Source organism: Mixophyes fleayi, chromosome 3 (assembly GCF_038048845.1).
Source record: "Mixophyes fleayi isolate aMixFle1 chromosome 3, aMixFle1.hap1, whole genome shotgun sequence".
Taxonomy (NCBI): Eukaryota; Metazoa; Chordata; class Amphibia; order Anura; family Limnodynastidae; genus Mixophyes; species Mixophyes fleayi.
This window is the reverse complement of record NC_134404.1, coordinates 164,378,435-164,405,673: the sequence shown is the minus strand read 5'-3', so window position 1 is coordinate 164,405,673 and position 27,239 is coordinate 164,378,435. Positions and strand designations below refer to the sequence as shown.

General features: G+C 38.8%; 1 protein-coding gene across 1 annotated transcript in view; it reads left to right on the top strand.

Moving 5' to 3' along the window:
- ME1 (malic enzyme 1) overlaps positions 1-27,239 on the top strand; it is a 318,849-nt gene that overhangs the window by 137,957 nt on the left and 153,653 nt on the right. The window contains exons 4-6 of the mRNA XM_075202703.1: positions 6,233-6,308; positions 8,635-8,796; positions 21,464-21,567. Coding sequence (XP_075058804.1) covers positions 6,233-6,308; positions 8,635-8,796; positions 21,464-21,567 — 342 coding nt within the window. The remainder of the gene's footprint in view (positions 1-6,232; positions 6,309-8,634; positions 8,797-21,463; positions 21,568-27,239) is intronic.

Here is a 27,239-nt window from a genome sequence, read left to right as displayed (position 1 = left end):
GCCTTGGCCAGATGACGTACTGGGAACACTAACATCAGGACTGGTGACAGAACCTGGTTGCTCATTCAGATCATATGTGGACTGCTTTGAATCCATTCTGAGCGCAAACCACTGGGGAGTGCTAAAAATTATTTAGTAGATTCTGCTGACAGTTATGACTTTTGACAGCCAGAAATATTAATGCACAATTAGGGAGGACACCCCAAAAGCACTGAGGAGTGCTAAAAATTATTTAGTAGATACTGCTGACAGATATGACTTTTGACAGCCAGAAATATTAATGCACAATTAGGGAGGACACCCCAAAAGCACTGAGGAGTGCTAAAAATTATTTAGTAGATACTGCTGACAGATATGACTTTTGACAGCCAGAAATATTAATGCACAATTAGGGAGGACACCCCAAAAGCACTGAGGAGTGCTAAAAATTATTTAGTAGATACTGCTGACAGATATGACTTTTGACAGCCAGAAATATTAATGCACAATTAGGGAGGACACCCCAAAAGCACTGAGGAGTGCTAAAAATTATTTAGTAGATACTGCTGACAGATATGACTTTTGACAGCCAGAAATATTAATGCACAATTAGGGAGGACACCCCAAAAGCACTGAGGAGTGCTAAAAATTATTTAGTAGATACTGCTGACAGATATGACTTTTGACAGCCAGAAATATTAATGCACAATTAGGGAGGACACCCCAAAAGCACTGAGGTGTGCTAAAAATGATTTAGTAGATACTGCTGACAGAAATGACTTTTGACAGCCAGAAATATTAATGCACAATTAGGGAGGACACCCCAAAAGCACTGAGGAGTGCTAAAAATTATTTAGTAGATATTGCTGACAGATATGACTTTTGACAGCCAGAAATATTAATGCACAATTAGGGAGGACACCCCAAAAGCACTGAGGAGTGCTAAAAATTATTTAGTAGATACTGCTGACAGATATGACTTTTGACAGCCAGAAATATTAATGCACAATTAGGGAGGACACCCCAAAAGCACTGAGGAGTGCTAAAAATTATTTAGTAGATACTGCTGACAGAAATGACTTTTGACAGCCAGAAATATTAATGCACAATTAGGGAGGACACCCCAAAAGCACTGAGGAGTGCTAAAAATTATTTAGTAGATACTGCTGACAGATATGACTTTTGACAGCCAGAAATATTTATGCACAATTATGGGGGACACCCCAAAAGCGCTGGGGAGTGCCAAATATGAAGAAAAAATAATAAACCTCTATCCTCCTCTCTGCACTAGCGATTTTGGTTAGAGCAATTGCAAGAACAATATTGTATTCTCTGTCCCTGCTCTAATTAGCCTATGACTACACCCTGCTCTCTCCCTCTGTCAAATGGTGATGGATTGCTGTGGAGGCGTGTATTTATAAAGTTGAAGTATCGCGAGAACCGAGCCCCGAGATCCGACGACGTCACAATGACGTTCGGCCTCCATTTGGATTCGGAATGGGCGGGAGAGTACCGAGCTGCTCAGCTCGGTACTCGGATACCCAAAGTTCGGGTGGGTTCGGTTCTCGGAGAACCGGACCCACCCATCTCTACTAAAAACACATTCAGTCCTAATATTTTTGTTAAAGCATAAAAAAGCTTTACGTATTGTATATATATTTGACGGGATAAGGGGGCCCAGAACCATCTCTTGGGATAGATGGTTTTTATAGCAGCCAAGAGATTTCACACAAGTCCAAAGGTTTTGTGCAACTGGTCTCAGCCAGTTTTATTCAGTAAGTAAACAAAAGAAAAATTTATAATAAACACCTTGCTGTCTGGCTCTAACTAAACACTGATCAGTCCTGGCTAACAAACAAAGACAAAGCAAAGGAAGTTTTAGTACAGTATCAGGCTTTCTCTCCCAGAGACTCTGCAGCCTATGTCCCCAAGCAGTGAGATACTGACTGAGTCGAGCTGCAGCCTTTTACCAGCACCACTCAGGTGCAGCTCCTGATTACCAGCAGGATCACTGGTAACTTGGAAGACCCGGTTAATAGGCCTAATGGATGGAGCCCGCCCTCTCTCTTTGCATCCATAAACCCCAGGATCCTTTTCCAGCTTTTCAAGAGGCCTATAGCCTTCAGCAGCTCATAGACAATAACATTTTCCTGGGGTTTTTAAAACCAGTAGGTTAGGAACCTAGGTGAACGATTCCTGTCATCATACACTAATCCAGTGACTTTGTGACAAATTTAAAGAACTGGTCCATTTGAATGTTCGCCTCATTCCGCATTGGGCATGGAATTTCACACAACTATCTGTCTGAATTTGGCCTTAAGTATTCCACATTGATTATTTTTGCTCATCCCAAAATACCCCTATCATTTTTGTTCTACCCAATTTCTCCCTTTTTATACCCCAATCAAACCACGTAACAGAATGAATTGACACTATTGTTAGACATTAAATGCTGGTAAATGCATTATTTACAAAGCAAAAGCAGAACTTGAAGATTCTATCGCCAGAATTTCACACCCCTGTGAAATAGCCTGTTCCACCGAGAAATTCAATTTGCAAAATTCTGTCACAACGTCTTATTTGTACTGTTGATATGCCAATGTTGTGTTGCACTAGAACAATTTATGGATTAAAGTGACCAACCAAGTGAAGGCTACTCATTTTATCGTTTGTTAGTATCTTTTAGTTTACATTTCTGCAGTTGACAGTATTTGGGACAATATATATGTTGTGCTAATTTAGCACTGCAGCACATGATAATACATCTTGGTAGCATTGTCTGGGCAGAATTTGGTTGGATAACTAATACTGTACTTTAAACACAATTGTATTTGCAGATATATCTGTATGTGCACACTTGCCAACTTCTTTCCTGTAGGAGAGATGAGTTCAGTGACATTTTCTGTGTACAAACCCTCTGGAATGTTTAATCTCATTGTTGGCAAGAAGTGAGAATTCTAGTATGTTTATATTAGACCATTTTGTACCTGGCTCTAGTTTGGCAGTCTGATAATTAGACATCCACATTCTTTGGAATCAGAACCAAATTTACTCATACAGACCACAAAACAATCTGCAGTCTTAAATCACATTCCATATTTTTTAACATTAGTTGATTGAGCTTTTGACTTTCTGGAATTTTGAAGCAATGAATATATCAGCATGGAGCATATATATACAGCTATATGTTTTCCTTTGTTTTCTAAATAGTAAAGTTGTGACTATGGGCCTATTAAGGATAAAAAGCCCCATCTCCGGAGCAATGTTTATCTGGTTTTTTGTCATTTTAATATGTACACGTTTCATCTTGTAGTAAGAAAACACAATTTTTTGCTGGAAAATATTCAATTGATAAGTGTAGTATAATCAGGGGAACAGGTATCATCTCCTGGGTGAACAGCAGCAGTAAGACACATGAGTCTAGGAGTTTCTGGATTACAGCCACTGCCAGTTTATTCACCAGCTTGAAAACAGGAACAAAACACAAATAAAATCCTAGCCGTCTGGCTTCTAGCTAATACATTTATGGAGGCCCTCTCTCATGTGTAGGACCTCATGTCCCACACACACGCCAAACCACATGTAACTGTTGCTCCCTGCAACAGTGTCTCGGGAGGCACTCACCCACCCCAGGTCTAAGACACTGACTGCATATCACAGCTGCCTTATTACAAGCACCTCCCAGGTGCATCCCTTGATCAGTCTGTTAAAGACTGATAGAACAGAAGACCCGGACTGGGCCTTATATATACAATGCTGGAAGCCTGGGACACATACCTCGGTATCCAGCCTCCTTCCAGTGACTCTGTCACATAAGGGACTGCAAAGCAGAACAAAAAAATTAAAATGTAAAATAAGCTTATCAAAATGAAAAAATCTTGTTTCTAATAACTATTCCGTCATTATGCACCATTTGGTGTTTCAATTTGCAATAACTAAAGGGTAACTTTGTGTTGTTACTTTTGTTATAGTAAAAGTAGTACCACTGGCATGACCAATTACACCCTAAGTCAAAACTAAAGCTTACATTAACCTCAATTGGCTGCAAGGGCAAGATGAGGAAACAAGGAACTGAGGCAAGCAGAGGAGTAGGAAAGATGGCTCTGTGTGTTTGCCTGGACTCTTACGGAGATATGAAGATATAGACATTGGCACTCACTTTGCCACCCACAACTTCATCCTTTGCATCTGTTTTATGCTGAGTTGGGATTACTCCTGTTTGCTAAGCATAAAATATAAAAACGTTTACTGGCCATGCCCACAAAAACAGTGATCACTATTTGTTTTGTGGGAGTATTTTATCATCAATAATTTTTATAAAGAATTTAAAAGTAATGAAGGGAGGGGTACAGAAGTAAGAAAAGGGGGGGAGTACATAGTGGGGAGCAGACATAACAATGTATATCACACCAAACAACATATGCACAAAAACATGTCAACAATATCTTACCAAATTTGGAGAAGAAACATAGTGTTGATGCTTAGCTTGGGGTTGGAGGTAGATCAGGAGGGGTCAGAGTACGGAGGCTATGTGATTTCAGGGGGTGGATTAATCTAGAACCTTCGCCATCCGTCATAAATTTGTGCCAAGCCATCCATTTAACAATTGGACGGAGACATAGAGTAAGGAGCATCTAATGTCTCCATTTGAAAAGGATGGAGTATTTTAGAATGAATTTTTAATACATTTATTAGTACACAAGAAGGAACATTATACCTGCTGTACAATAAAGGGTTTGGAATTTAAATCAAACCTAATAGCGAATGTGTTTTTTCTATCAGAACCAATGTAGAAAAACTTTTCTTGTGCTTATGAGCTGGTTGGGTGTATCTGATGTACACCTGACATAATATAAAGATATAGGGTTTAGCTCTGTGCCGCACAGCTGGCATACCCGATACACATCCAAGGTTTAAAATCACCCAGGCACAAATCTGAAAAACCTATAAGTACATTTATTTAACAAAATGGTAGTACCAAACAGCAATAATAACATTCAATAATAAACCGCAACAAAGGACACTACAATAACCCACAGTCAAAGTACAGGGCATAATGAAACACCTCACCAGTCTCCTAGCCACTGTCAGGAGAGCTGTCTCTTAAAGCTTCTCCCGGGATGAAGAGACTTTCTCCTTTGAGGTTACAAGCAAGGCAGCGGTCCTGGGTCACTGTCACTCTGCTTTTGGCAGACACACAGCACCACAAGACATGGAGATAGCTCAGGACAAAGGCAGTACTTCAGAGACCAATTGTTCTTCACTGTCAGGTGGCAGAGACCGCAATCTCAATGCTAGTAGGTAGTGAAAGCCATCTTGCTGCTCTGGAAGCTATCCTTTAAAGGTAGAAATGGCCTCCTGTAGAGTTCCAGGACTAGTCTGATTGGTCGTTTTCTGTGTTTACCTTTTTACAGGCAAACACTAAGACAAAGGAGGGATAGCAGATGGGTCACTCTTGATTACAGACAGGTATTGTTCTGTGGCTGTACAGCAGAGGGGCTTCCACAGAGCTTTGTTTTAAGCAAATGAGGTCACAACAGTGGACAATGTAATATAAACCTTATGTTTAGGCAATGGACTAATCTGGATGTGGTTTTCTGTGTACAAAGTTTACAAAGTTGTGCTCGTTCAGACATGCCTAAAAGTACAATATATAATAAATATATGATTTAAAACAGAATTGGAAAATCTGTGGAACCAAAGAGCTATAAAAGTACGTGGTTTTATAGTGCACCCTTTATGAAAAGAGGCGCAGACTGATTTCGTCACACATAGACCTGGCACATATGCTACTGGTACAACGCTTGACGCATCTTGAGATGCCTCCGACTTAACATATTGTGCGTTTGATTTGAGCGTTTTTTCAATGTATATATGTTCAACTCTGCATCAGGTTCATAATTTATAGATAATATATATAATGAGAGAGCGGAAGAAAGTTTATTCTTCTGAGCTCATTGCTCTAAAGATTGTAGTCCCAATGCTAGTCAAATGCACATAAATAGCATTTCTCAGTGCAATTTCTCTATGTACAAAACCTGAAAGATTGTTTAATTTAGCTCATTTGCACATAAAGCTATATTGTCTGGAAACAAATGTTCCTTTGGCATAGTTTGGACATACGACACCATTAGGATGAACAGCAAGTCTATTTTAACATGTCTGATCTCAACACATAATGTGTTTATCAGACTTTTACTTTTGAAATATAGACTATATATTTAGAACTTTTATGTCTTTCTTGTTTCTGCAGAGGCCTCTTCATCACCATTCATGATCGTGGTCATATATCCACAGTGATGAAGTCATGGCCTGAGAATGATGTTAAGGTAATGTATGCTTATTTTTTTTTAACTACGAGTGGTCAGTAAGATGCCTTTACCTCATGTACGATAACAATTATGGAACTAAATACTGTAGGTCATGTAGGGACAGGACACTACACTGACAGTATGCAGATACAATGCCATTAAGTGACATTTTCTCATAAACAAGCTGTTTGTAATAGACTGATTTAGCACTCAATTCCTGTATATTAAATGAATAATAAAATAAAACCTTAAAGGATCGTCCAATCTAATTTAACGCTCCCCATGGGCACATGACAAATCACCATGGGCACATGTTTATAGGGCATGTGGCACCATATCCAAGTTGATAAAGTAATGATTAGTATTAAATAATGTTAAAGTGAATATATCATGTCATGCTTCAGACAAAACAGTTTTTTTTTACCATTGACAGACATTTACTGTTCCTCTACAAAGATCATAGTTGATATAGGTATATTATATCAGCACATATTATTTCTTACATAGGAATGTTTGCTTTAGATAACAACACTGTAAATTTATGCAAAATTATCTGTTGTGCAGTGCAAAAGTAGCTTTGTACCCACCGCACATCTTAGTTTGCATAATTGTACCTAGATTTCCACAAAGACACATATCTCCCATCTGTCCTGATTTCACTGGGACATTCATGATTTGAGGACTCTGTTCTGCCGCTCCAGCCCTTCGGTCCCACTAGCTGGAAAGTTATATTGCATCTCCTGTTGAAGAGCAGTGGTGAACAGCTGCCGCACATGCCTGCAACTGTTGCACATGACAATAAATGGATGTTAGGAGGGATGGGAGTTAAGAGACAACCAAGCACTTCAAAATTGCAATGTGGCCATGTCCATTATCACAATTCCCAGTTAGGAGTATATGGTCAGAAGTGCCCTGTTTGTGCAGGAGCAGAAGTTTACACAGGCAGATACCCTGTTGCACATTTTGTTGAGCAAAATTATTGAAAGTGAGGTAGAGGAGTGTGGAAAGGACACTTTCCCTGCTCCATGGAGGGCATATGACCATTTCTACACCACAGAAAGACTGATGATGGACCAATAGAGCTGGTGGTCTCTGGGTCTCATCCTAAAATATTAATGGGCCCCATTTTGCATCTTCATGTTGCACTCCAAAGCAATGTAATAAAATTGCTGCGATTGTTAATAAATTAAGCCATACATAAGTCTAAACAGAGCAGTGTTAGGCAAAAGCTGAAAAGTTTATGTTATTGAAAGGAGTGTTACTGAAGTGGTAGGAGGTCGGACTTTGCTGTGCCATTTACAGTATTGCTCAGAGCACCTAGAAGTGCATTTAGGTCTGCAGAGGTGTCTCCTGAAGGCAAAGCGCATGCACCTTGATGTGTGCTGGGCAGACCATTAAAACCAAGGAGCTTTGCAGTGTACATTTACTGCATTTCATAAATTACCTACTTTCTGTTTTATTCCAACATATATCTAAAGTTATTCAACATTTATCCAGAATTCTTGGCACTTAGAACAATGCCTAAATGCTACTAAAACACATACTGAAAATGACTCTTTCCTATGCTAGCCCTGGTATTCACCCTTTTTGTTATCTTTGGTAGCAGCATTCCTCTCTGTGACTGTATCTCTGTGTAGGACATACTCCTAAGCAGCAGTAATGTAATACTTCTTTATTTCCAGTTTTTGAAAACTGATTCCATCATTCAGGGGCAGAACACAGCATCACCAGGCACTTAACAAATTTTGGGAGAGAGCACAGCAAAGCAGCTCCAGCCTCCCAGGACCCTGCTCTACATGCGTGGGTTTCTGGCAGTGAAAGTAGCGCCACCACTGCCACCACTGCCACCACTGTAACAGTATGTCTACTTCTAATAGCACCTTTATGCGCCGCAAACATGTTCGCAAGATTGTTGTAGGTATTCTTTGGTTCGACTGAGCTGAGAAAGAATTATCTCATTCAGTTCCTATCTATTATGAACACTGTGATGTACACTGTAACAAAGCATATTATACATACCAGATACCAAACTTCTCCTAATTGTGTGTCTAGGACATAGTTCACAATGGTCATGAATACAGAACACCCATAATGTACACAGAGCTGAGATAGCCATTTGTTAGGCTGGACCAATAACCATTAGGATGCCCCCTATCAATTCACCAGAACTTAGTAACACCATTGAGGCACAAATTTGTTCCATAATTTTACCGCACATTAGCCTCCATACTAAAAAACAATATATATATTTAAATTAGCTACTGTATATAAGATGGGTATAAAATTAACCAGAATTAAAAATGACAACAATAACACGTATGCCTATCTTCTGCTCTGTGTTAAGGCTGTAGTGGTAACTGATGGAGAGAGGATCCTTGGTCTTGGTGATCTGGGAAGTTACGGCATGGGTATCCCTGTTGGCAAACTGGCACTATACACAGCGTGCGGAGGAGTAAAGCCCCAGGAGTGTCTGCCTGTAATGCTGGATGTAGGAACTGATAATGAGGTGGGTATCTTATTTTTAATAAAAAACAACAAAATTACTTTATTGAATGTATTAATCTATTCTCAGATATACTGGACCCATCCAATCATAAGCCTTACACTTTTTCTACCTATTATATTTTAGATGTGAAAGCACACTCTATTGCTGCCTATTATAGTCCACCTATATTATAGGTGGACTAATAAACATTCTTCTGCCACAGAAAAGTTTATGATTAGTAAATGGAACAAATAATTTATTTTCAGAATTACAGATTTTTGGTGCTTCGGAGGTTTTAAAGTATTCATATAACAAAATACAAGAAGATTGTTCATAAAGATCATTATTTAACCATGATATCCTACCGACTATTTTTAATTTTTGTGAACCCAAACTTGACCATAAGGCACAAGGGCACTCTGAAAATATCTGTCGGTCACACATGTAAGACCAGTCTTTATCAGTATAGATGGACCAAGCACATAGATTTTATTGGAAACTTACAAAATGTACTATTTCTGTACTTACTAACAACAGTGCATATGTAATTTGAAAAGGGTATCAACATAAAGTATTCCAAGTTTGTGGCTGAAACTTCATTGGTCTGGATCAAAATAATAAAAGGTTTAAACAAATGAATAGACAAAAATAGAACTGTTAGGCGAATGGTTCAAATTAGTTTGCAAAATGAAAAACATTAAGGGTCATTAACGCAGAAATCCCACATAGAAGGGTTTTTTTTTCTTTAATTAGCAAGTTAAGTATTTTTCAAGCATGCATCTGATAATCATTATGTATTTTTCAAACGTTGAAAAATATGGCTGCTAGTTACACAGACACAGGCAGAAAAATGGAAAATACCCAATTTTTTTCGTATATTGTGTCGAGGTTGACTTTTGTTAAAAAAAAAAAAAAAATCATACCTAGTTTTGTGCAGTATATAGTTGTGTAAATAATCTGGATGGACTGAAGCATTCCTTGTCGAATGTGGACTAGCTCAAGAACAAGGCTTGTATTTTACGTGCAATAGTTTGATATTTAAACTAGTAGGTGAATATAATGCGTTTTGATGAGCATCCACGGTTTAGCAAGAGGCTGCAGAGCCCTCCCTGCTCCCTCAAAATGACCTTATTTTTACAAGTCCTCTCATGTACCGGTACTTGGCCTATATTTTCAATGCAACATCTTTAGCGCTAAACAGTTACACTTTAAACAGCAAACTGCATATGTAGGAAGACAGGCCTGGGGGTAAATTTATCAAGCTGTGAGTTTCTGGCAGGTTTGAAAAGTGCAGATGTTGCCTATAGCAACCAATCAGATTCTAGTTATCATTTATTTAATTCATTCTATAAAATGGTAGCTAGAATCTGATTGGTTGCTATTGGCAATTTACCCTCCAATGTCACCTTACTCCTATGACTTATTTCAGACATAAATGAGTGAACAGTATTTTAGGAGAAAATCATAAAAGTCGAGGTCATATTTTTAAATTTTCTGGGCTAGCAATTCCATAAATGCAGGTGCCTTATAAAAGTGGAAATTGGGAGTGTACTTGTGTACGCACAAGGCAGTAAAATGCACCGCATGTCACCATATTTTGTAATTAGTAAATTACCTATTGTAAGTTCACTTATCTCTACAGAATGATGTTGAAACTTGTAAGTTTGCAAATATAAGAGCAGTATCCTACAAACTGCCTCATGTTGAATGCTAATTGTTTATCCAATTTCAACAATAAGCACCAGCTTATATATACTCTGATTTTATACTATTCATATTGCTGCTAGTTGTAGCCCTGTAAGTACTAACTTGTCACAGGCATCAGAATTTGAAACCAGAAAAAGAGAAAATTAAATGTAGATTTCCTTCATACCTTTGTAAATTTTTTCATAGTTTTATGTGGTTGATCAAAAAAATTCAATTCTAATGTTCGCTTATGATAGTGTACATTCCACTACCAACATACTTAGGTCAGTTTGTGCTAGTCATGTATAGACTATGGAAGGCAACTTTGAGTCTAAGGGGTATAGTTACTAAACTACTGGTTTGAAAATGTGGAGATGTTGCCTGCAGCAGCCAATCAGATTCTAGCAGTTATTTTGTAGAATGTACTAAATAAATGATAACTAGAATCTGATTGGTTGCTATAGGCAACATCTCCATTTTTTCAAACCCACAGTTTAGTAAATATACCCCTTAGTCGCTATACAGCATAACAGGAGAAACAAGAGTGACTAATTATTGCAGTTATTAAAACTTTGAGCTCCACAATAGTTTTGCCATGCCCCATTCCAGGATAACTATACCCTATTTGTTTATATATATATATATATATATATATATATATATATATATATATATATATATATATCTATCTTCTAAAACACTAGTCACAGATATAATTTGTTTAATTATTTACAGGATCTGCTACCAGGAAAGTGCTATATAATAACCATGGTCCTCTCTACAGAACACATTTACCTAATGCCAGGAGAGATTTATAGAATTTACAATGTTTAGCAGTGAACAGCTTTTTGATCTCTAGGGTTTACAATATATTTTATAATTAGACTCCTAGTTGTTGTCAAGGAAAATCAATAAACCACTTTGCTCATTTCCTAAAAGCCCCAGTGCCAAAAGAAACAAAAGCTCATATGATTTTATTTCCACTCAGTCAGATAATCCAGGTGCATCTGGAGTTGTATTCTGGGAAATAAACACTTTGTGTTACATTGTTCTGGTGGAAACATCAACACTGTAGAGGAATAATAGATATTTCCCTTAATTGAACTATAATGCCAGGTCTATACCACTTTCATACTGCCGCCCCGGCAATATCCCGGGTTGTTAACCCGGGATATTGCCGGGGCACAGGGCAGTATAGATAAGAAGATTCCCGGGTCGGGCGGGTTCATACTGCACCTGCCCGACCCGGGTTTTAGAAAAAAAAAAATGTAAAAAAAAAGATTTTAATTAAAAAAAAATACATAACAAATGTTTACTTAACTTATTTTCAGCCAGCGGTGTCTCCGGTGCGTTGCCGGCTGTCAGGGACACCTCTGGGTACTAAAATGATGTAATTTCTAGTCCATTAGAAATTAAGTCATTTTAGTACCCAGAGGTCCCCCTGACAGCCGGCAACGCACCGGAGACACCGCTGGCTGAAAATAAGTTAAGTAAACATTTGTTATGTATTTTTTATTAATTAAAATCTTTTTTTTTTACTTCCCCATTTTTTTTTTTTACAGTATGAATGGTGAGACCCGGGAATTACACGGATTGCACCATTCATACTGCAGGCGAGCTGGGTCCAATCCGGGAATTACCCCTCGCAAAATCCCGGTTCTAAGTCCCGGGATTTTAGACCCGGGATTTTGTGGTTGGACTATTCATACTGCACCAAGACCCGGGTTTTTCAGCGTGCCTCTGCAAAAACCCGGGTTTTTGGTGCAGTATGAATGGGGTATAGATCACTACACAATCTGTGGTAATTACTGGAACCACTGTGCAACACAGCTGACTGAAATTAACTTTTTTGATTAATTTTTAGACTGCAAATAGAAAAGATCTTCAACCTTTAATCCAGAGGTTATGCCTCTGACTACCCTGGAAAACATGGCTTAGAATGGTATTTCTGGAGACACTCAACCTGCCAAAGCCTCAAAACCTGAATTCTGTGCCTGCTGCCTTGATGGCCTGCCACCTATAACATAAGTACCATAGTAGCAGGGGGTGCAGCTGCTAAAGGACGCGCAAATAATGTGTTTTTTTTACTCTTGATTACTCCATTACAACATTTTGTAAATATCTAGATATGCCCCTATCTGCCACTGAAACAGTCGGTCTCTGAACTCCAGCTTTTGAGAGACTTCACAGTAATGTCTAAATCAATGAGCTTCACCTTTTCCAAGTCAGTAGCAAATCAGAAGAAGCTCTGGGGTATTTAAATTCAGAACTTTCCTATTTCCCTTTATTATTATTAGCATTTATTTGTATGACACCACAGTTTCTATAGTGCCTAACATAGTAGTACAATTATGACATAAATGAAAACAGTGAATGTAAAGTGTACACGGGTATATGAACATAGTTTCCACATGTGGTTTCACCTTACTTTTTCTACCATTGTTACCTGTGTACCAAACTGACTTGTACTTGGCGATATCTTTGCATAATTACCTCTGTACTGACTTTGTCTTGTTTTAATACACTCCAGTCCTGCCTGCAGTGACCTTGGCTTGTTCCTGATTCTTTCCATTTCTTGGCTACCAGATCTGTTACAGAATAATTAGTCATGGATCCCACTGGAGCAGTTCCAGCACTGACTCCATAAATGATTGCTTTGATGCAATGAGGCCCAATCAATGCAGCACATTGTTCTGCTGTGCACTTTTCAGGGTACTACGATACTCAACATTGCAGATTTTCATGCAAACCTCTATGGTATGCACGGCAAAATCTGCAAAATGTTGTCACTGCACATCTCACTGAATCGGCCCCAACAGAACTAACTGGGGTGGTGGTCTGACCAAGTAACTGGGTTTATCGTTAGGTCAGTAATTTCTAATCCACTCTGGAAAACTAGATCAAATGTGTGACGGCTTTTATGCATAGCAGAGGGAATAACTTGTATGTGGCCCAGAGCATTCATTGTGCAGAAGAGGTCTTGGCAAAGGTGTGATAGTATCAGGTCTGGGTTGGTAGACATAACACCAGCTAAGATTGAAATATCCAGACAGCGTTGGTGCGGAGTCGAAGTTGCTACCGGTGTTCACCAGAGCCTGCTGCAAAGCCAGATGGATTTGGCTGCATGTAGTAACCAAGTCAGAATCCATCGAATTTCCCCTTACCATGGTGGCCGGAGCACTACAGATAAGTACCTCTGAATGTAGAATATTCAGACTAGCCAAAGTCAGCAGGATGCATTTTAAAAGCATCAACAAGTAGAGGAATTGTCAGGAACAGCCTAAGGTAAAAACCAATCTGCTAACACAGTACAAAGTCAGAATCCAAGTATCACAAAGTCAGGAACAAGCCGGGTCAACACACTCAGGAGTTCAGAACAGCAAAGTTGATACTCAGGCAGGGAATGACAGGAAGAGCAGGTTTAAATACTGTGTGGGGGTTCAACTCCCCACCTCTGTGATGTCAGCTATCGTCTGGTTGCATCTCAGTAAACTTGTATCAGCTGTGTTTGCCATGTTGTGAAGTGAAAGTTGAATACTGAGTTCTGTGTCTAAATGCAGGATGCCTGACAGAGAGTTTATCATTGCCCCATGCTTTGAAATCCCTCAGGAAAGCTTTGCTGCACCAGAAACAATGTATGCAATTTCTTGTAGAAATATCTTCCCATCCCAGACTCTGAAACCCAAACCTGTACAACTCTGGGCAGCAATACACTGAAATGAATGTGCTATTCTCACTGTGTAGAGCACTAAGTTTAAGAGAACAGATTTGATAGGGCATACTAGAAGGTAGATTTCTGTATATCCAGCGAGGGATCTCTGGGGAAGTGGGGTCTTTTTATCTCTCCTTTTTTGGAAGCAAGGCTGCAAAGAAAAATTTTGGGCCCCAGTATAGCAACTTCTTCCAATGCCACCGAAGGGGAAGGTGCCACACCAGGTCTTCCAACCACCACTCAGGTAGGTCAGAGCCCCATACTTTATACCTGATATTCCCCCCATCAATACCCCTATTTGGAAGTGGGCAGAAATTCAAGGATCCTAGAGAGGTATAGGTGACAGTAGGTTGTGTCCTGTCCATCTTCCAATACTGCCACAGTAGGTTTAAAAAAAAAACACAAAAAAAAAACACCAAGGGATTGAAAGATTGAAGCCAGTGATGCTTTAATAGAAACTGTAGCATGTGGTGGGTGGAGTGAAAGAATGAAGCTGGAGGTATAAGAATACAATGAGTAAATGTCTTTAAGATCAAGCTGTGGTTTGTGATAGGAGTGGAGGATGGTATAATTGTTCAATCAAGACTTGCTTAAATATGTAAAATACTTAGAATTTACTAGAGAAAAAAAGATAACTTTTTTGCAGTTATGCCATATGTTAGTTATGCCATAACTCTTAACATTGGTAAAAAGTGCGCCACCAGAAGGTGTGTGGCCATTCTAAGTAGTGGGTGTGGTCATGTGTAAATCATCTTAATCATTGAGAGATGGTGTGCACCTGAGTGGGAAGTGTGCCTAGTGTGTGCAATACTTTTCCACTGGCTCTGACCCTCTACCCCACATAGCTACATACTCCCTCACCCTAAATCAACCCCACCCCCCCTGTAGCAATACACCCTCCACCCCCCTAGCAACACATTCTCCAGCCCAAGTTACAACACAACCCCTCCCATAGTAGCACATTAGCAACACTCCCCCAGCAATGCAACACATTCATTATGATTTGCTGCCAAACTGACCTCACTGACGAATGGCTTGATCTCACAGAAGCTGTAGGTGTGGAGACTGTGAGACACCTCTCCCCAACAGAGAGACACAGCGCAAGACAGATACAAAGGAACCTGGGGAAGAAATACTACAGTACTATTTCTGTCTCGCCATTCTGGGTCTCCATGTATTGGTCCTGCTGCCCATAGGCCGCGGAAAAAGGCCTTACATATGAGTTCTCCACATGTGCAAGGAAGGGAGTTTTGAAAGTGGATACTATGACTTAGTTAGGGTATGTTTCAAAGTATTTCTTCAAACCTTGCAGTGATGTATCTGTCTTACCCATCAACACGCCACACCCCATAACCTTTTTTTTTTATGATATCTATGTTTTTCTTAAACATGCTATCCCAGTGGATGTTCTCAGTCTGCAGCGTAAACACTATTCACATTATTGTGTAGGGTTCTTTCTATTTTCTATGCTTTGATTTGTCAATCATGTTCTACTATATTTAACACAGTCCTGTGGTTTAGCGGAAATGTTCATAACTTTGGAAGTTATCGATGGATGTGCCAATTAGCCTCAAGCTCTGCAGCCATACACAAGCCAGTGTTTGTTGACCCTTTTGCTCTATGTGGAAACACAGAACACATACAGGTATCTAACATCATTTGTTTTCACTTCACCTGCACACCTATTAAGTATTATATATGCCTGCATTTATATTGTCCAAAAATGCTCTGGTTCCATTCACTTTCTCACTTAAAATTGACATCCGTTCATTTGTTGTTATTCCAAAAAGTCTGAGCTGTCTGTGCTTGCCCAGTATTGAGTATGCCTATAAAAATGCACAGAAACCACAACTTCTGTGGGTAATAAAGTAGGGGTTTTGTAATGGAAAAAGGCTTTATGAACATATGAAGCATTGTATGCAAATGACAGTAACCAGGGATCCTGTGATGGATAGATACATAAAAATAACTTTTATTTACAAGTTCACTCTTACACTGCTGGATGTAAAAAAAAACTTTAGCCAGCAAAATAGAACAAAACAAATGAACTTTCCTTTTTTAAAGGTAATAGAAATCCCTTGTGTGATGCACTTGGTGATTCCAACACCTCAGTAGATACTCAGTTGGCTTGAAAAATAAGTCCCCAATATTTCTCTCCACTACACATAAAATAAAAACATGTGATAGCTACAATATTACTTGTACAATTTTTTATGCAAAAAGTTTTCATCATGCGTGACTTGTATCACACAAGATCATATGGTAGCTTTATCTAGTTTGTAAAATTTACAGTCTTCTGAAGGGAATAGCCAGCCAAATGAGGGGAATTCTTTGGTAGCTGTGGGCACCTATATCCAAGAAATTTTATTTTGCAAGGGGTCGCAGAGTGTTTTCTCACCATAAAAGGACTTTAATATCATTTTATTTGTTCTCTGAGATGGTAGAAACCAGGGGTTGCCTTTTTTTTTTTACTTTTCAATACACACTTTCCAATGGAAATGGTATTTCTAGGCACAAAGAGTATTCAAATAGACAATAGTGACACTTGTTATTAAGAGAGTCCCCTCACAGTCATGATTAGTTGAAGACAAACATAAAGCTAAACTAAACAGTATTTGTAGAAGAAGGGGAGGAAAAGTGTAAATGAATAAAGGGATGGTTCTAGAGGTATAGCATGATAGGCTGTAAAGATTTTTACTCTTTCCACCATGGGTATATCCAGCTGGAGCTGCAATACTGCAAAAGTAGGAGCAGATTGATTTTCTGCAGGTAGTATCCCAAACTGGAATGTGGGTGTATTACTATATATCCTACTTGGCCACTCTCCTACAATGTACACCAGAATTCTGGTTATCTTTCTTGGACATCCCTCATCCTTGCCCAAACAAGCACTCAAATCTCCTTTTGCCATAACATGAGCCCGACATGCCCCCACAAGCCCTCAGATCCCACATGTGCTACAAATCTCTACCCACAACTCCACCAACATGTTTCAAACATCCACACATGTAACTCAGTCGACCTCCAAAGCTGCCCCCACATGGGAGAACACATGGTGTAGAATACACTGCACTGACCCTTCCTCCTCCCATTGGATGTGCTGCATGACCTCTCTGCATGCTGCGCCTTCAACTTTCAAAAGGGCCACACATTACCTTTAATTTCAAGAATAAAAAAAACAACCCCAAAACAACTTGGATGTCACGTGACATGGAAACCACTCTGATTTATTCTCTGCATTTTTTTAAAAAAAGTAAATAAGACAGAGCGAAGCACAGAGCTGAAGTCTCTTCTGGTAGCTTGGTGCCCTCCACTGGTCTATATATTAATCAGATGGGTTCATTCCTCTCAATAGTCCAGATTTCTGGACTCTAAAAGGGCTGCGTCCTATTTTGAAATGGGTGAGACTTCATTGACATATGGGTGTGGTTGGGTGGGCTGGGTCTTGGAAGATATGTTGGTTTAAAGCCATCATTTAATCACCAATTTTATTCCACCACACAATATAAATACAACATTCAAACATTTATGCTGTGGCCTGGTTGAGGCCTATACAGTAACTGACGGACACGTCACACTCTATTCTAAGTCAATCACAACTCCTCATCCTGAGCTAACTAATATTTTACCCTATAGCCCATCTCTTATCCGTATTTTTCAGTTTAGACTGTACGTAGGAAAGTATCATTATAAAAAAAATTCTGAAGTTGCCAGGCATATATGGAGACATAAATATGATAAGATACAAAGGTCAGACAACCATCTCTGCAGTTCTGCCTCTCTAGGTTTGGGCCTATGGGACTTTTCCACAAATCCAGTATTCAGCAATAATCTGCCAGGCTGCAGGCTTGTATTGTTGCTGGTATCACTGGAACTCTCATTTCTCACTTGTGTAGTGTAGCTTGTGTTGTAATGGTTATGATGCACAAAAATAAGCACTATCTGGTTTAACCTAAACTAGAGCGCAAAGGTCATTATTGTTTGTTAGGTGCTTGGAGTTTATAGGCAACATACTTCTAACATCTTGCTTCTTGTGTATAATATCTAGGTATTGTAGACCGCTTACAGAAATTGTCTGATTTCACATTATTAATGGTTTTATATAGTAGACTAATATAATTTGTATTTTAATTCTATATTTATAGCAGACTATATTTAAATGTTTTAATTCTCTCCATACAGAAGGCATAACTTATGTAATACTAAAAACAAAACATACACGGGCATACTCAATAAATGAAATTGTGGCCAGAAATGTAATAAATGTTTAATGTGACTCATGTAGCCAGTACAGAAATATCCCACACATCTGAGTGTTTTCTCTAGGGTAATGTTTTGTGAACTCGCAGAAAAAGGTTTATCTAATTTATATGAGGTCATCAACCACACATTCCGACTCATTTATTTCTCATGGTGTTTCGCAGACATATATTCTTCTGATAATAAATAAAATATCATGTGAAAGCAAAAAATAAAGCCAAAGTCATGACTCATAAAAAACAAGGGACCAAATCAAAGGAATTATTTCCTTTACTGTTTTATGTTAGCTTTCTATTACATACAGTGTTGAAAACCAATGGGATTTGTGCATGTGTGCTTAATATAGCAAATGAATTGTCACTATACTGATGTCTTTGGGCCTGATTCAAGTCTAGACATATGACCATTCCTGTAGCGTATCTTGCGTGATTCTGTACTGCGCACCCCCACAAACTGCACTTACGACCCCCTACGACTTGAGATGCAGAACAGGGGGGGGGGATATCTTTTACACCTACTACAGGGCAGGTTTAAATGCTGGATGGTAGTGTTGACTGTACAAAATGATACCTTACGCTACCTTAAGATACCTGCCACTCTGCATACTGCTCAAATTACATACTTTTCACAGACATAATTTACACTTCCGCTTTTGCGTTAATTGCATCCAGCTCTAAATAAAGCCCTGAATTTACATATATGAAAATGCACATTAACATTTTTCTTTGCACCAAAAGGCCCTTAGAGCTCTATGTACATTAGTGCTCTGTTGCAGTGGCTCCATTCTAGGAGCAAAGCGGCAACATATGTCACAGTTGTTTCGTACATACTTTCGCAAAACACAAAGCAGAGATGTTTGTCTGATGTGGCTGAACATTTTAATGCACAGAAAAGGGGAAGGAGTTGTTTATATAAACATAATGGGCCTGATTCATTAAGGGACCCATACTGAGGGCATTGCAGTGGCAGATCCAGGGGGGGGCGATAGGGGCATTCGCCCCCCCCTAGCAGCAAAAAGCTAGGTCCCAGCCGCCGATTAAAACGGGAGGGGCGTGGCTAAGCGCGAGCGGGGGCGGGGCTAAATGTGGGCCAGCCAATCAGAGTGGTCCCAGTCGGCGACCACAACGGGAGGGGGCGGGGCCAATCGCGGGCAGAAGGTGGGGTTAACGCAGGCCAGCCAATCAGAGCGAAGGAGGGGCGTGATTATGCAAAATCGCCCCCCCCTAAACATAAAGTCTAGATCCGCCCCTGGGGCATTGTGCGTTTATTTCTGAACGCACGTAACTCAGGTCTGCAAATTCACTCAACAGAGATTCTGAATATACGCTGTGGAAGTCAAATGATTGGATGAAGTTGCTTCAAATTAACAAACATTGATTGTATTGGTTTTCTGTGAAATTGCGAATGGTACGCTATTGCGTGCAAGGGCTAATAACACACATACTACCGATCATAAATAAATACATTTACACACACACACATTCATTTTGTAAATAGTTCACAGTAATATAGTTCCAGCAAATATTCTTTTATATTTAAATGTAATAGACTCAGAAGTTTAATATAATAATATTAAAATTATATTAAGGGCATCTAAGGCTAAGGATATAGGAAGTATCATGTTTAGTGTCATATTAATTGACATTTTACCATCAGGAATTCGCTTAATCAAGATATATGATTAATGCTCAAAATGACACAGTTTTTGGAAGGTTAATAGGTTGGTTTGAACCAGTACTTCGGTGGGCTCCTGAGGCAAAACGTGTATGCAGCACTTGCAGTAAGCTGCCCCCACCCTTGGAGAGCGTCCTTTGAATAAACCTATCACCGGCATTGTACTGGACTGTCCTAAATCCTGAACCAATGGAGAATGTTTTTACAGTTATCTTGTTTACTTTATGACATGTACATTTTTAGGTCCCCCTGGCATCTTCAAGCTCTCTATTTACCTACAGCATAGGTTAAGCATTGATCAACTTATACTTAGTTCCACTTCCATTAAGAACTACATGTGCAGGAATAATATAGACGTGGCTTCTATCAGAAAGGAGTTGAAGTTATAATCCACATTTACATAGAGCAGTGCCACAGGACATGTCATACTGTACATCATAGAAAAGATGACCTCACCAGAGAGGTTGGAAATCATCTGTAATTTTCTGATAATACACAGGGCACCAATTATGTTTTGGCAACTCTGAACATGAGAGCATCGCTACCAGAATACACACATGACATTGGGCCTGATTCATTAAGGAAAGTTAAGCAACAAATTGAGTACTTTTTCTTACTTAAGTTTTCTGAACAAAATCATTTTGCAATGCAAGGAGTGCAAATTAGTTTATTATTTTGCACATAAGTTAAATACTGGCTGTTTTTGTATGTAACACACAAATACTTGATAGCTTATTTGTACACTGAAATTTAAAGTTGATAGAGGAAAGAAAACCTAGTATTTTACTTATGTGCAAAATAATAAACTAATATGCACCCCTTGCATTGTAACACGGTTTTGTCCAGGAGAAAACTTAAGTAAAAAAAAAAAGTACTTTGTTTAATGAATCCGGCCCATTGTGCCTGGGGGAAAGAAATAGTCTCAAAGATTTATTAATAATGCTATGGAAGAAAATTATATTTCACTTTTTTTCTGCAATATAAAAGATGTTATAAGAACAAGCTAAAATAAATAGCCTATAGGCACTAATTTAGTATATAGTAAAGGGGTATCATGCAGCTACTCAAAGAGAATCTATACTCTTACATTGTGTAGAAAAACAAAGGAAAAACGACGGCAGAACAGAAGTCCACTATAGTATGAAGTGTGCTACTATTTCAACCTTAACAAGATTTGATTAGTTCCAACTCTATATCTTGAGGATTATTTATTATATGTGTTTGCCTATATTTTGTATAACAATTTGTTGTTTGAGTACCTTTGATTTATTTTGCAATGTATGTGTTTATAGAATTCTATCTTTATTGACTTCTGCAATATTACAAAGTGAGTAATTCCTTAATTTTTTCCTACAGGAGTTACTAAAAGACCCTTTATATATTGGACTAAGACACAAAAGAGTGAGAAGCAAACCTTACGATGACCTTTTGGAGGAATTCATGAAAGCTGTGACCGACAGGTACGCAGACACACTATCCTATTAATACAACGTCTATAGTAAAGGAGAACCACAGAGTCATTAATCTATTGAAATAATAACATGATACTAGAGAACCAAAAAACGGGGGTCATTGACCATCTCTAGTAGAGATGGTCACTGACCCCCGTTTTTTGGTTTTGTATTCGGTTTTGGATCTGGATTACCGTCGTGTTTTGGTTTTGGTTTTACAAAACCGCCATTGCGTGTTTTGGTTTTGGTTTTGTTTGGTTTTGTTTTGCTATTTTGTTGGCAAATCAATGTTTTTGGGCCTAAAATAACCAAATTTAGTGCTCCACCTGTTTCTTGGATAAGTAATGTAATTGTAAAGCTAATAAATTATCAAAAAAACAGTTTAATTCCTGGAAGGTAGGCCTTCATTAATTCTACACACAAAGCAGATTGTCTTCCTCTCCATCTATGCATATTGGCAATGCAGCCTTCGTCTTTGGATGTATATTACACCCTACACTTATAGTTAAATATGTAAAGAAATGGAAAAAGGCAGTTTGCTTTCTGTCTCTATAGGCCCCCCTCCACTTGTCGAAAATACCAAAAAATTCAGCCGTTATAGACTGTACAATATTAATTGAAATGGAGAAAGCCAGTTTTTTTCTGTCTCTATAGGCCCCCCTCCACTTGTCAAAAATACCAAAAAATTCAGCCGTTATAGACTGTACAATATTAATTGAAATGGAGAAAGCCAGTTTGGTTTCTGTCTCTATAGGCCCCCCTCCACTTGTCGAAAATACAAAAACATTCAGCCGTTATAGACTGTACAATATTAATTGAAATGGAGAAAGCCAGTTTGGTTTCTGTCTCTATAGGCCCCCCTCCACTTGTCGAAAATACAAATAAATTCAGCCGTTATAGACTGTACAATATTAATTGAAATGGAGAAAGCCAGTTTGGTTTCTGTCTCTATAGGCCCCCCTTCACTTGTCGAAAATACCCAAAAATTCAGGCGTTATAGACTGTACAATATTAATTGAAATGGAGAAAGCCAGTTTGGTTTCTGTCTCTATTTTTTTGGAAGAACTTTCAGCTTTTCCCAACACCTTGCCATGAACTCTCGTTAAATGGCGTAACATAGACGAGGTTCCAAGATGGTTAAGGTCCCTCCCTCGACTGACTGTGGCTTGACATACACTACAAATGGCTATACAATTGTTGTCTGGATTTGGGTAGAAATAATTCCACACATAAGAAGTGGATTTTTTTGTTTTATGCCCAGGCATGACAATGGCCTTTTTCTTGTCACATGCCAGAACTGCTGCCATTGGTGCAGGACTTACACAAACAACCTCATCCTCATCCACATCCTCATTAGCGCCCTCGTCGCCTACACAAATCTCCGCTTCATCCTCTTCTAATTCCAAAGTGGCATCCTCAATTTGTGTATCACCGGCTACACTCGGGCTATTAAGGCACACATCAGCAGAACTGCTGAAAGGTCCCTTCTTTATGGGTACACTAACAGAATGCTCACGATTAGACATCCCACTGTTGGATGGACTCTTCACAGGGATTGGTGTCATTTGTGAATCAGAGCAAACATTATCCTCTAATGCCTTACTGTTATCTTGCAGCTCGGCTTTGACGCGTAACAGTAGTTGTGCACCAATTGTAGGCTCGGTAACTTTTTTGGATCTGCCACTAATAGAGAAAGGTGAAGGCCTCATTCTCTCTTTGCCACTGCGTGTGTAGAATGGCATGTTGGCAATTTTTTTTTTTTTATCAGCGCTTAACTTTTCCTCAGTTACACTTCTTATTCGCTTCAACACAGTAAAAAAAAATTTGGTGTCTGTTTTTTTGGACTGATTTCGAAACACTGTGTAGTTTGACATCGCCTTGCCCAGATGACGTTAGCACAATTAGAATCAGAATATTGTATTCTCTGTCCCTGCGCTAATCAGCCTGTGACTACACCCTGCTCTCTCCCTCTGTCAAATGGCGATGGATTGCTGTGGAGGCGTGTATTTATAATCTTCAAGTACCGCGAGAACCGAGCCCCGAGATCCGACGACGTCACGATGACGTTCGGCCTCGATTTGGATTCTGAGCGGGCGGGAGAGTACTGAGCGGTACTCGGATAGCCAAATTCGGGTGGGTTCGGTTCTCGGGGAACCGAGCCCGCCCATCTCTATATGATACTTGTATTATAATGTGGTTTATAGACATGCAGGCTACAGATATTCATTATGTTTGTAGCATTTGCAGCAATGGCTTTTTTAATGGAACTTTTCATTGCTGAATTGTGCCTTTTACAGGAAAATGCGTATGCTGGATTTATGTTTTCAGAGGCAAATACAGGATTTCTAGAGGGTGGTTTTCAAATGCTTGATTGTTAAACAAAGCATAAAAACAAAGAAAACTTGCCACAATAAGCCTAAATCCTTGTCTATGTATAATGCACTTATTTTAAGGTCCTGTGGAATACATCCACACCTGCATTATAGATAAAGTTGGAAAAAACCATTATGAGAAGCAATCTCTACATGCTAATGCTACTATTAAAATATTAATTATTATTTATATGTAAGGCTACCATATCAGCATACCATATAGGTAGACAATTTGTGGCTCTTTAGCTGTAGAAATCTTTGTCTCAACATACCTTGCTAGCCAAGTCATGCTGGGATGAGAATAACAGGTTGGCTAGCTCTGTAATATACTGAAGCTTAAAGCATAAATCCCATGAAAAAATTGGTCTATTTTTGTAACATAAATCACTGTTGCCGGCTGTAGCTTGGTATTTAAAAATTTTCTTTGATTTGTTTCTTAACACTGCTTTTATTTATAATGCTGCACAATGACATGTGACTATTATGGCAACCACAGGCACATGGCACATAATGTAGTGAGCAGAGATGCTTTGGCAATCCACTCTGACCTCTTTCTGCTCTGTTTACTGTAAAATCTTTGACCTCCTTCTCACCCTCTGCCTTCACATGCTGAGACCTGTGAGACTGTATGTGCCATACTTTGTGCCCTACAGAGAGTTTTTGAAAAGGAGATAATTATTTGTAGAAGTAAAGCTAAGAAAAATGACAACCAGATTCATGCTTAAAAGATATTTAAGTGCCACCCTGATCAGAATAGATGTGTTAAAAAATGTTGCAAACACTAGTACAAGGGATTCCACAATACATTTTTCTGCATTTTTTTTGTGCAAGCAATCTGTTAGATAAGGGTACCCATTCTATTTTAAATTCAGTATTTCTGTCATAGTCAAATATTTTAAAAAAAATGTCCACAAAATGTCAGCCAGAACAACCAAAACAGTATTTGACATTGCTATATATGAAAGTGTGTTACTGATTACTAATGTACTTATACTAAATCAGTTGAGTATGTTGTTTGTTCTATCTGTAGAGAAAGGTGGCATTAAAACTGGCATGCAAAAAGTGCTTCTTGCATCACTCTGAGGACCTGATTGTAGAAAAGCCAAGTAGTCTTTTAGGTCATAGAAATGCTCTCTACAGATTGCAGATGGATTCACACACAGTGCCACTGGTACCACAGCAAGCATACCCAACATGATATGCTTTAATATATATTCTATCATATAATGGGTGCATTGTATATTGTCTAAGAGTTGTGTAGGTGGTTTAGCTGTTTGTGATAAAGAGGAGAGGAAATAAAGAATGTTTACACTTTTCAATAACTGGAGATTAAGCACATTTTGCAAAAAGCAAGAACATAAACAATATTGTTTCATTGTATATAAACTATAGTTTATAGGTTTACCGTGGTTTATGAAAAACACTGTTCTGAAAAATGTAAAAACTAAAAATTACATTTTACTTAATCCAATGTTTTGCATGTTATGGTTTTTGAGCACATTTACCCACCTCCAATTTATATCCCCCCACCATACATTTTTAATCCAGCTCAGTTTGTGTTTTAGTTTTAGCCCAAATTAATTTTATCTGTTTAAAATAAAATGGAAATAATGCAGACTTTATTCCCCAGTGCTTCCCCTGATTCATTAAGGAGAGTAAAGGAAGAAAAGGAGTAAATTTGATCCTGGACAAACCATGTTACAATGCAAGGGGTGCAAATTAGTTTATTATTTTGCACATAAGGAAAATACTGGCTGCTTTTTCATGTAGCACACACATACTTGATAGCTTTATTTTTACACTGAAATTTAATGTTGATTTAGGACATACTCTATCCTAACTATAAATCTTTGCCCACATTTTAAATTTACCTCCCCCTCCAATGCAACGTGGTTTTGCCAATGTGCAAATCTACTCTTTTTTTTCTTTCCTTGCCTTAATGAATCAGACCCCACATGTTTAAGATTTGTATACAATGTATATAATGAATGAACGAATGAACAATATAAAAAATAAACGTGAGCAGAGTGCTGACTTTGCCTCCTTAGGACAGCTCCTGTGTGTCCTCCCTAGCACAGAGACATAGCATGGACCCATGGCGCCTGGAGCTAGTGCACCATACGGCACCCCTCAAGTACTGAAGTGCACAAGGGGGTTAGGGCCAGCATGTGGGGCCTAGTGGAAGTGAAAAATCAGAGCATTGGCAGTGTCGGCCTGGGTCATCAAGGGCCCACTAGGGGTTTACATTTCTAGGGGCCAGTGAAACAGTGTATATGTATATTATGTGACTGGCTTTATACCCATGTAAGCTACAGCTCTCCGGCTATTTTGGAACTACAAATTCCAACTTGCCTTCTGGCTGGACATGCTGTGCTTTGTAGTTCTGGGACACTGAAAAATCAGAGGCACTGATAAAAGTGGAGTGTTACTGACTGCAAGCCCTCCTATCTTGCAGCTTATATTCCGTTTTGCCTGCTCCTTCTCTGTAGCTTCTCTGGAGCTACAGAATGGAGGGGGGCAAAGTCCATCCACCTGGAAAGTTTGTATTGCTATACAAAGTGAACATGCTATAGAATTGCAAGTCTGATATTTTAAGATTTCTTACCATGATAAAAAATACATGCCGCAATAACATTTTTGAAAAATATTATTTATTCATTCATTTTGATATCAGTACTTAAAGTAGTGTTTTCAAGATGGTCAAGAATTTTGATGAGTTTAATTTCTGTTTAAAGCAAGAGATCCAGTTAAAAGATATGGGGATCTATTTGTCAGTGGTGATATGTAACATATGTAAGAAATCCCTTATCACCGCAATTTATCAAAAAAATATTGCCAGGGCAGTCCAGCGGTACTCAGTTGCCCCAGTGATACTGACCCAAAGCGGTAAGGGTTACCCTACCACTTTGGCAGGGCAGCCTGCCAGATTTGGGCTTTCATTTCCACTAAAGTAAAATAATGTTTAAAAATAGATAACATTTATTTTAAAAAAATGAAAACATATTTATAAAATGCATGAATGAAGGCATTTGTTAAATCAGTAAATAATTTTAATATGTTATCTCTTAAAATAATAGATATTGTGGCAGTACAAGTACCACCATAATACTTGTGAAATTCACATAGGGAGGACTTCGCTGGCGAAAGCATGTAAATCTTACCCCCGCCAGGGCAATTGGGCATAAACAATTAAAATTAGAAGATTGTGCTTATCTGCCATCCTCAGGATTGTCCACATCGCTTCTGATTGGCAGGCAGTAGAACTCCATGTACTTTGGCAGATGAGGAGGAGGAAGGTAAGGGGTTGTA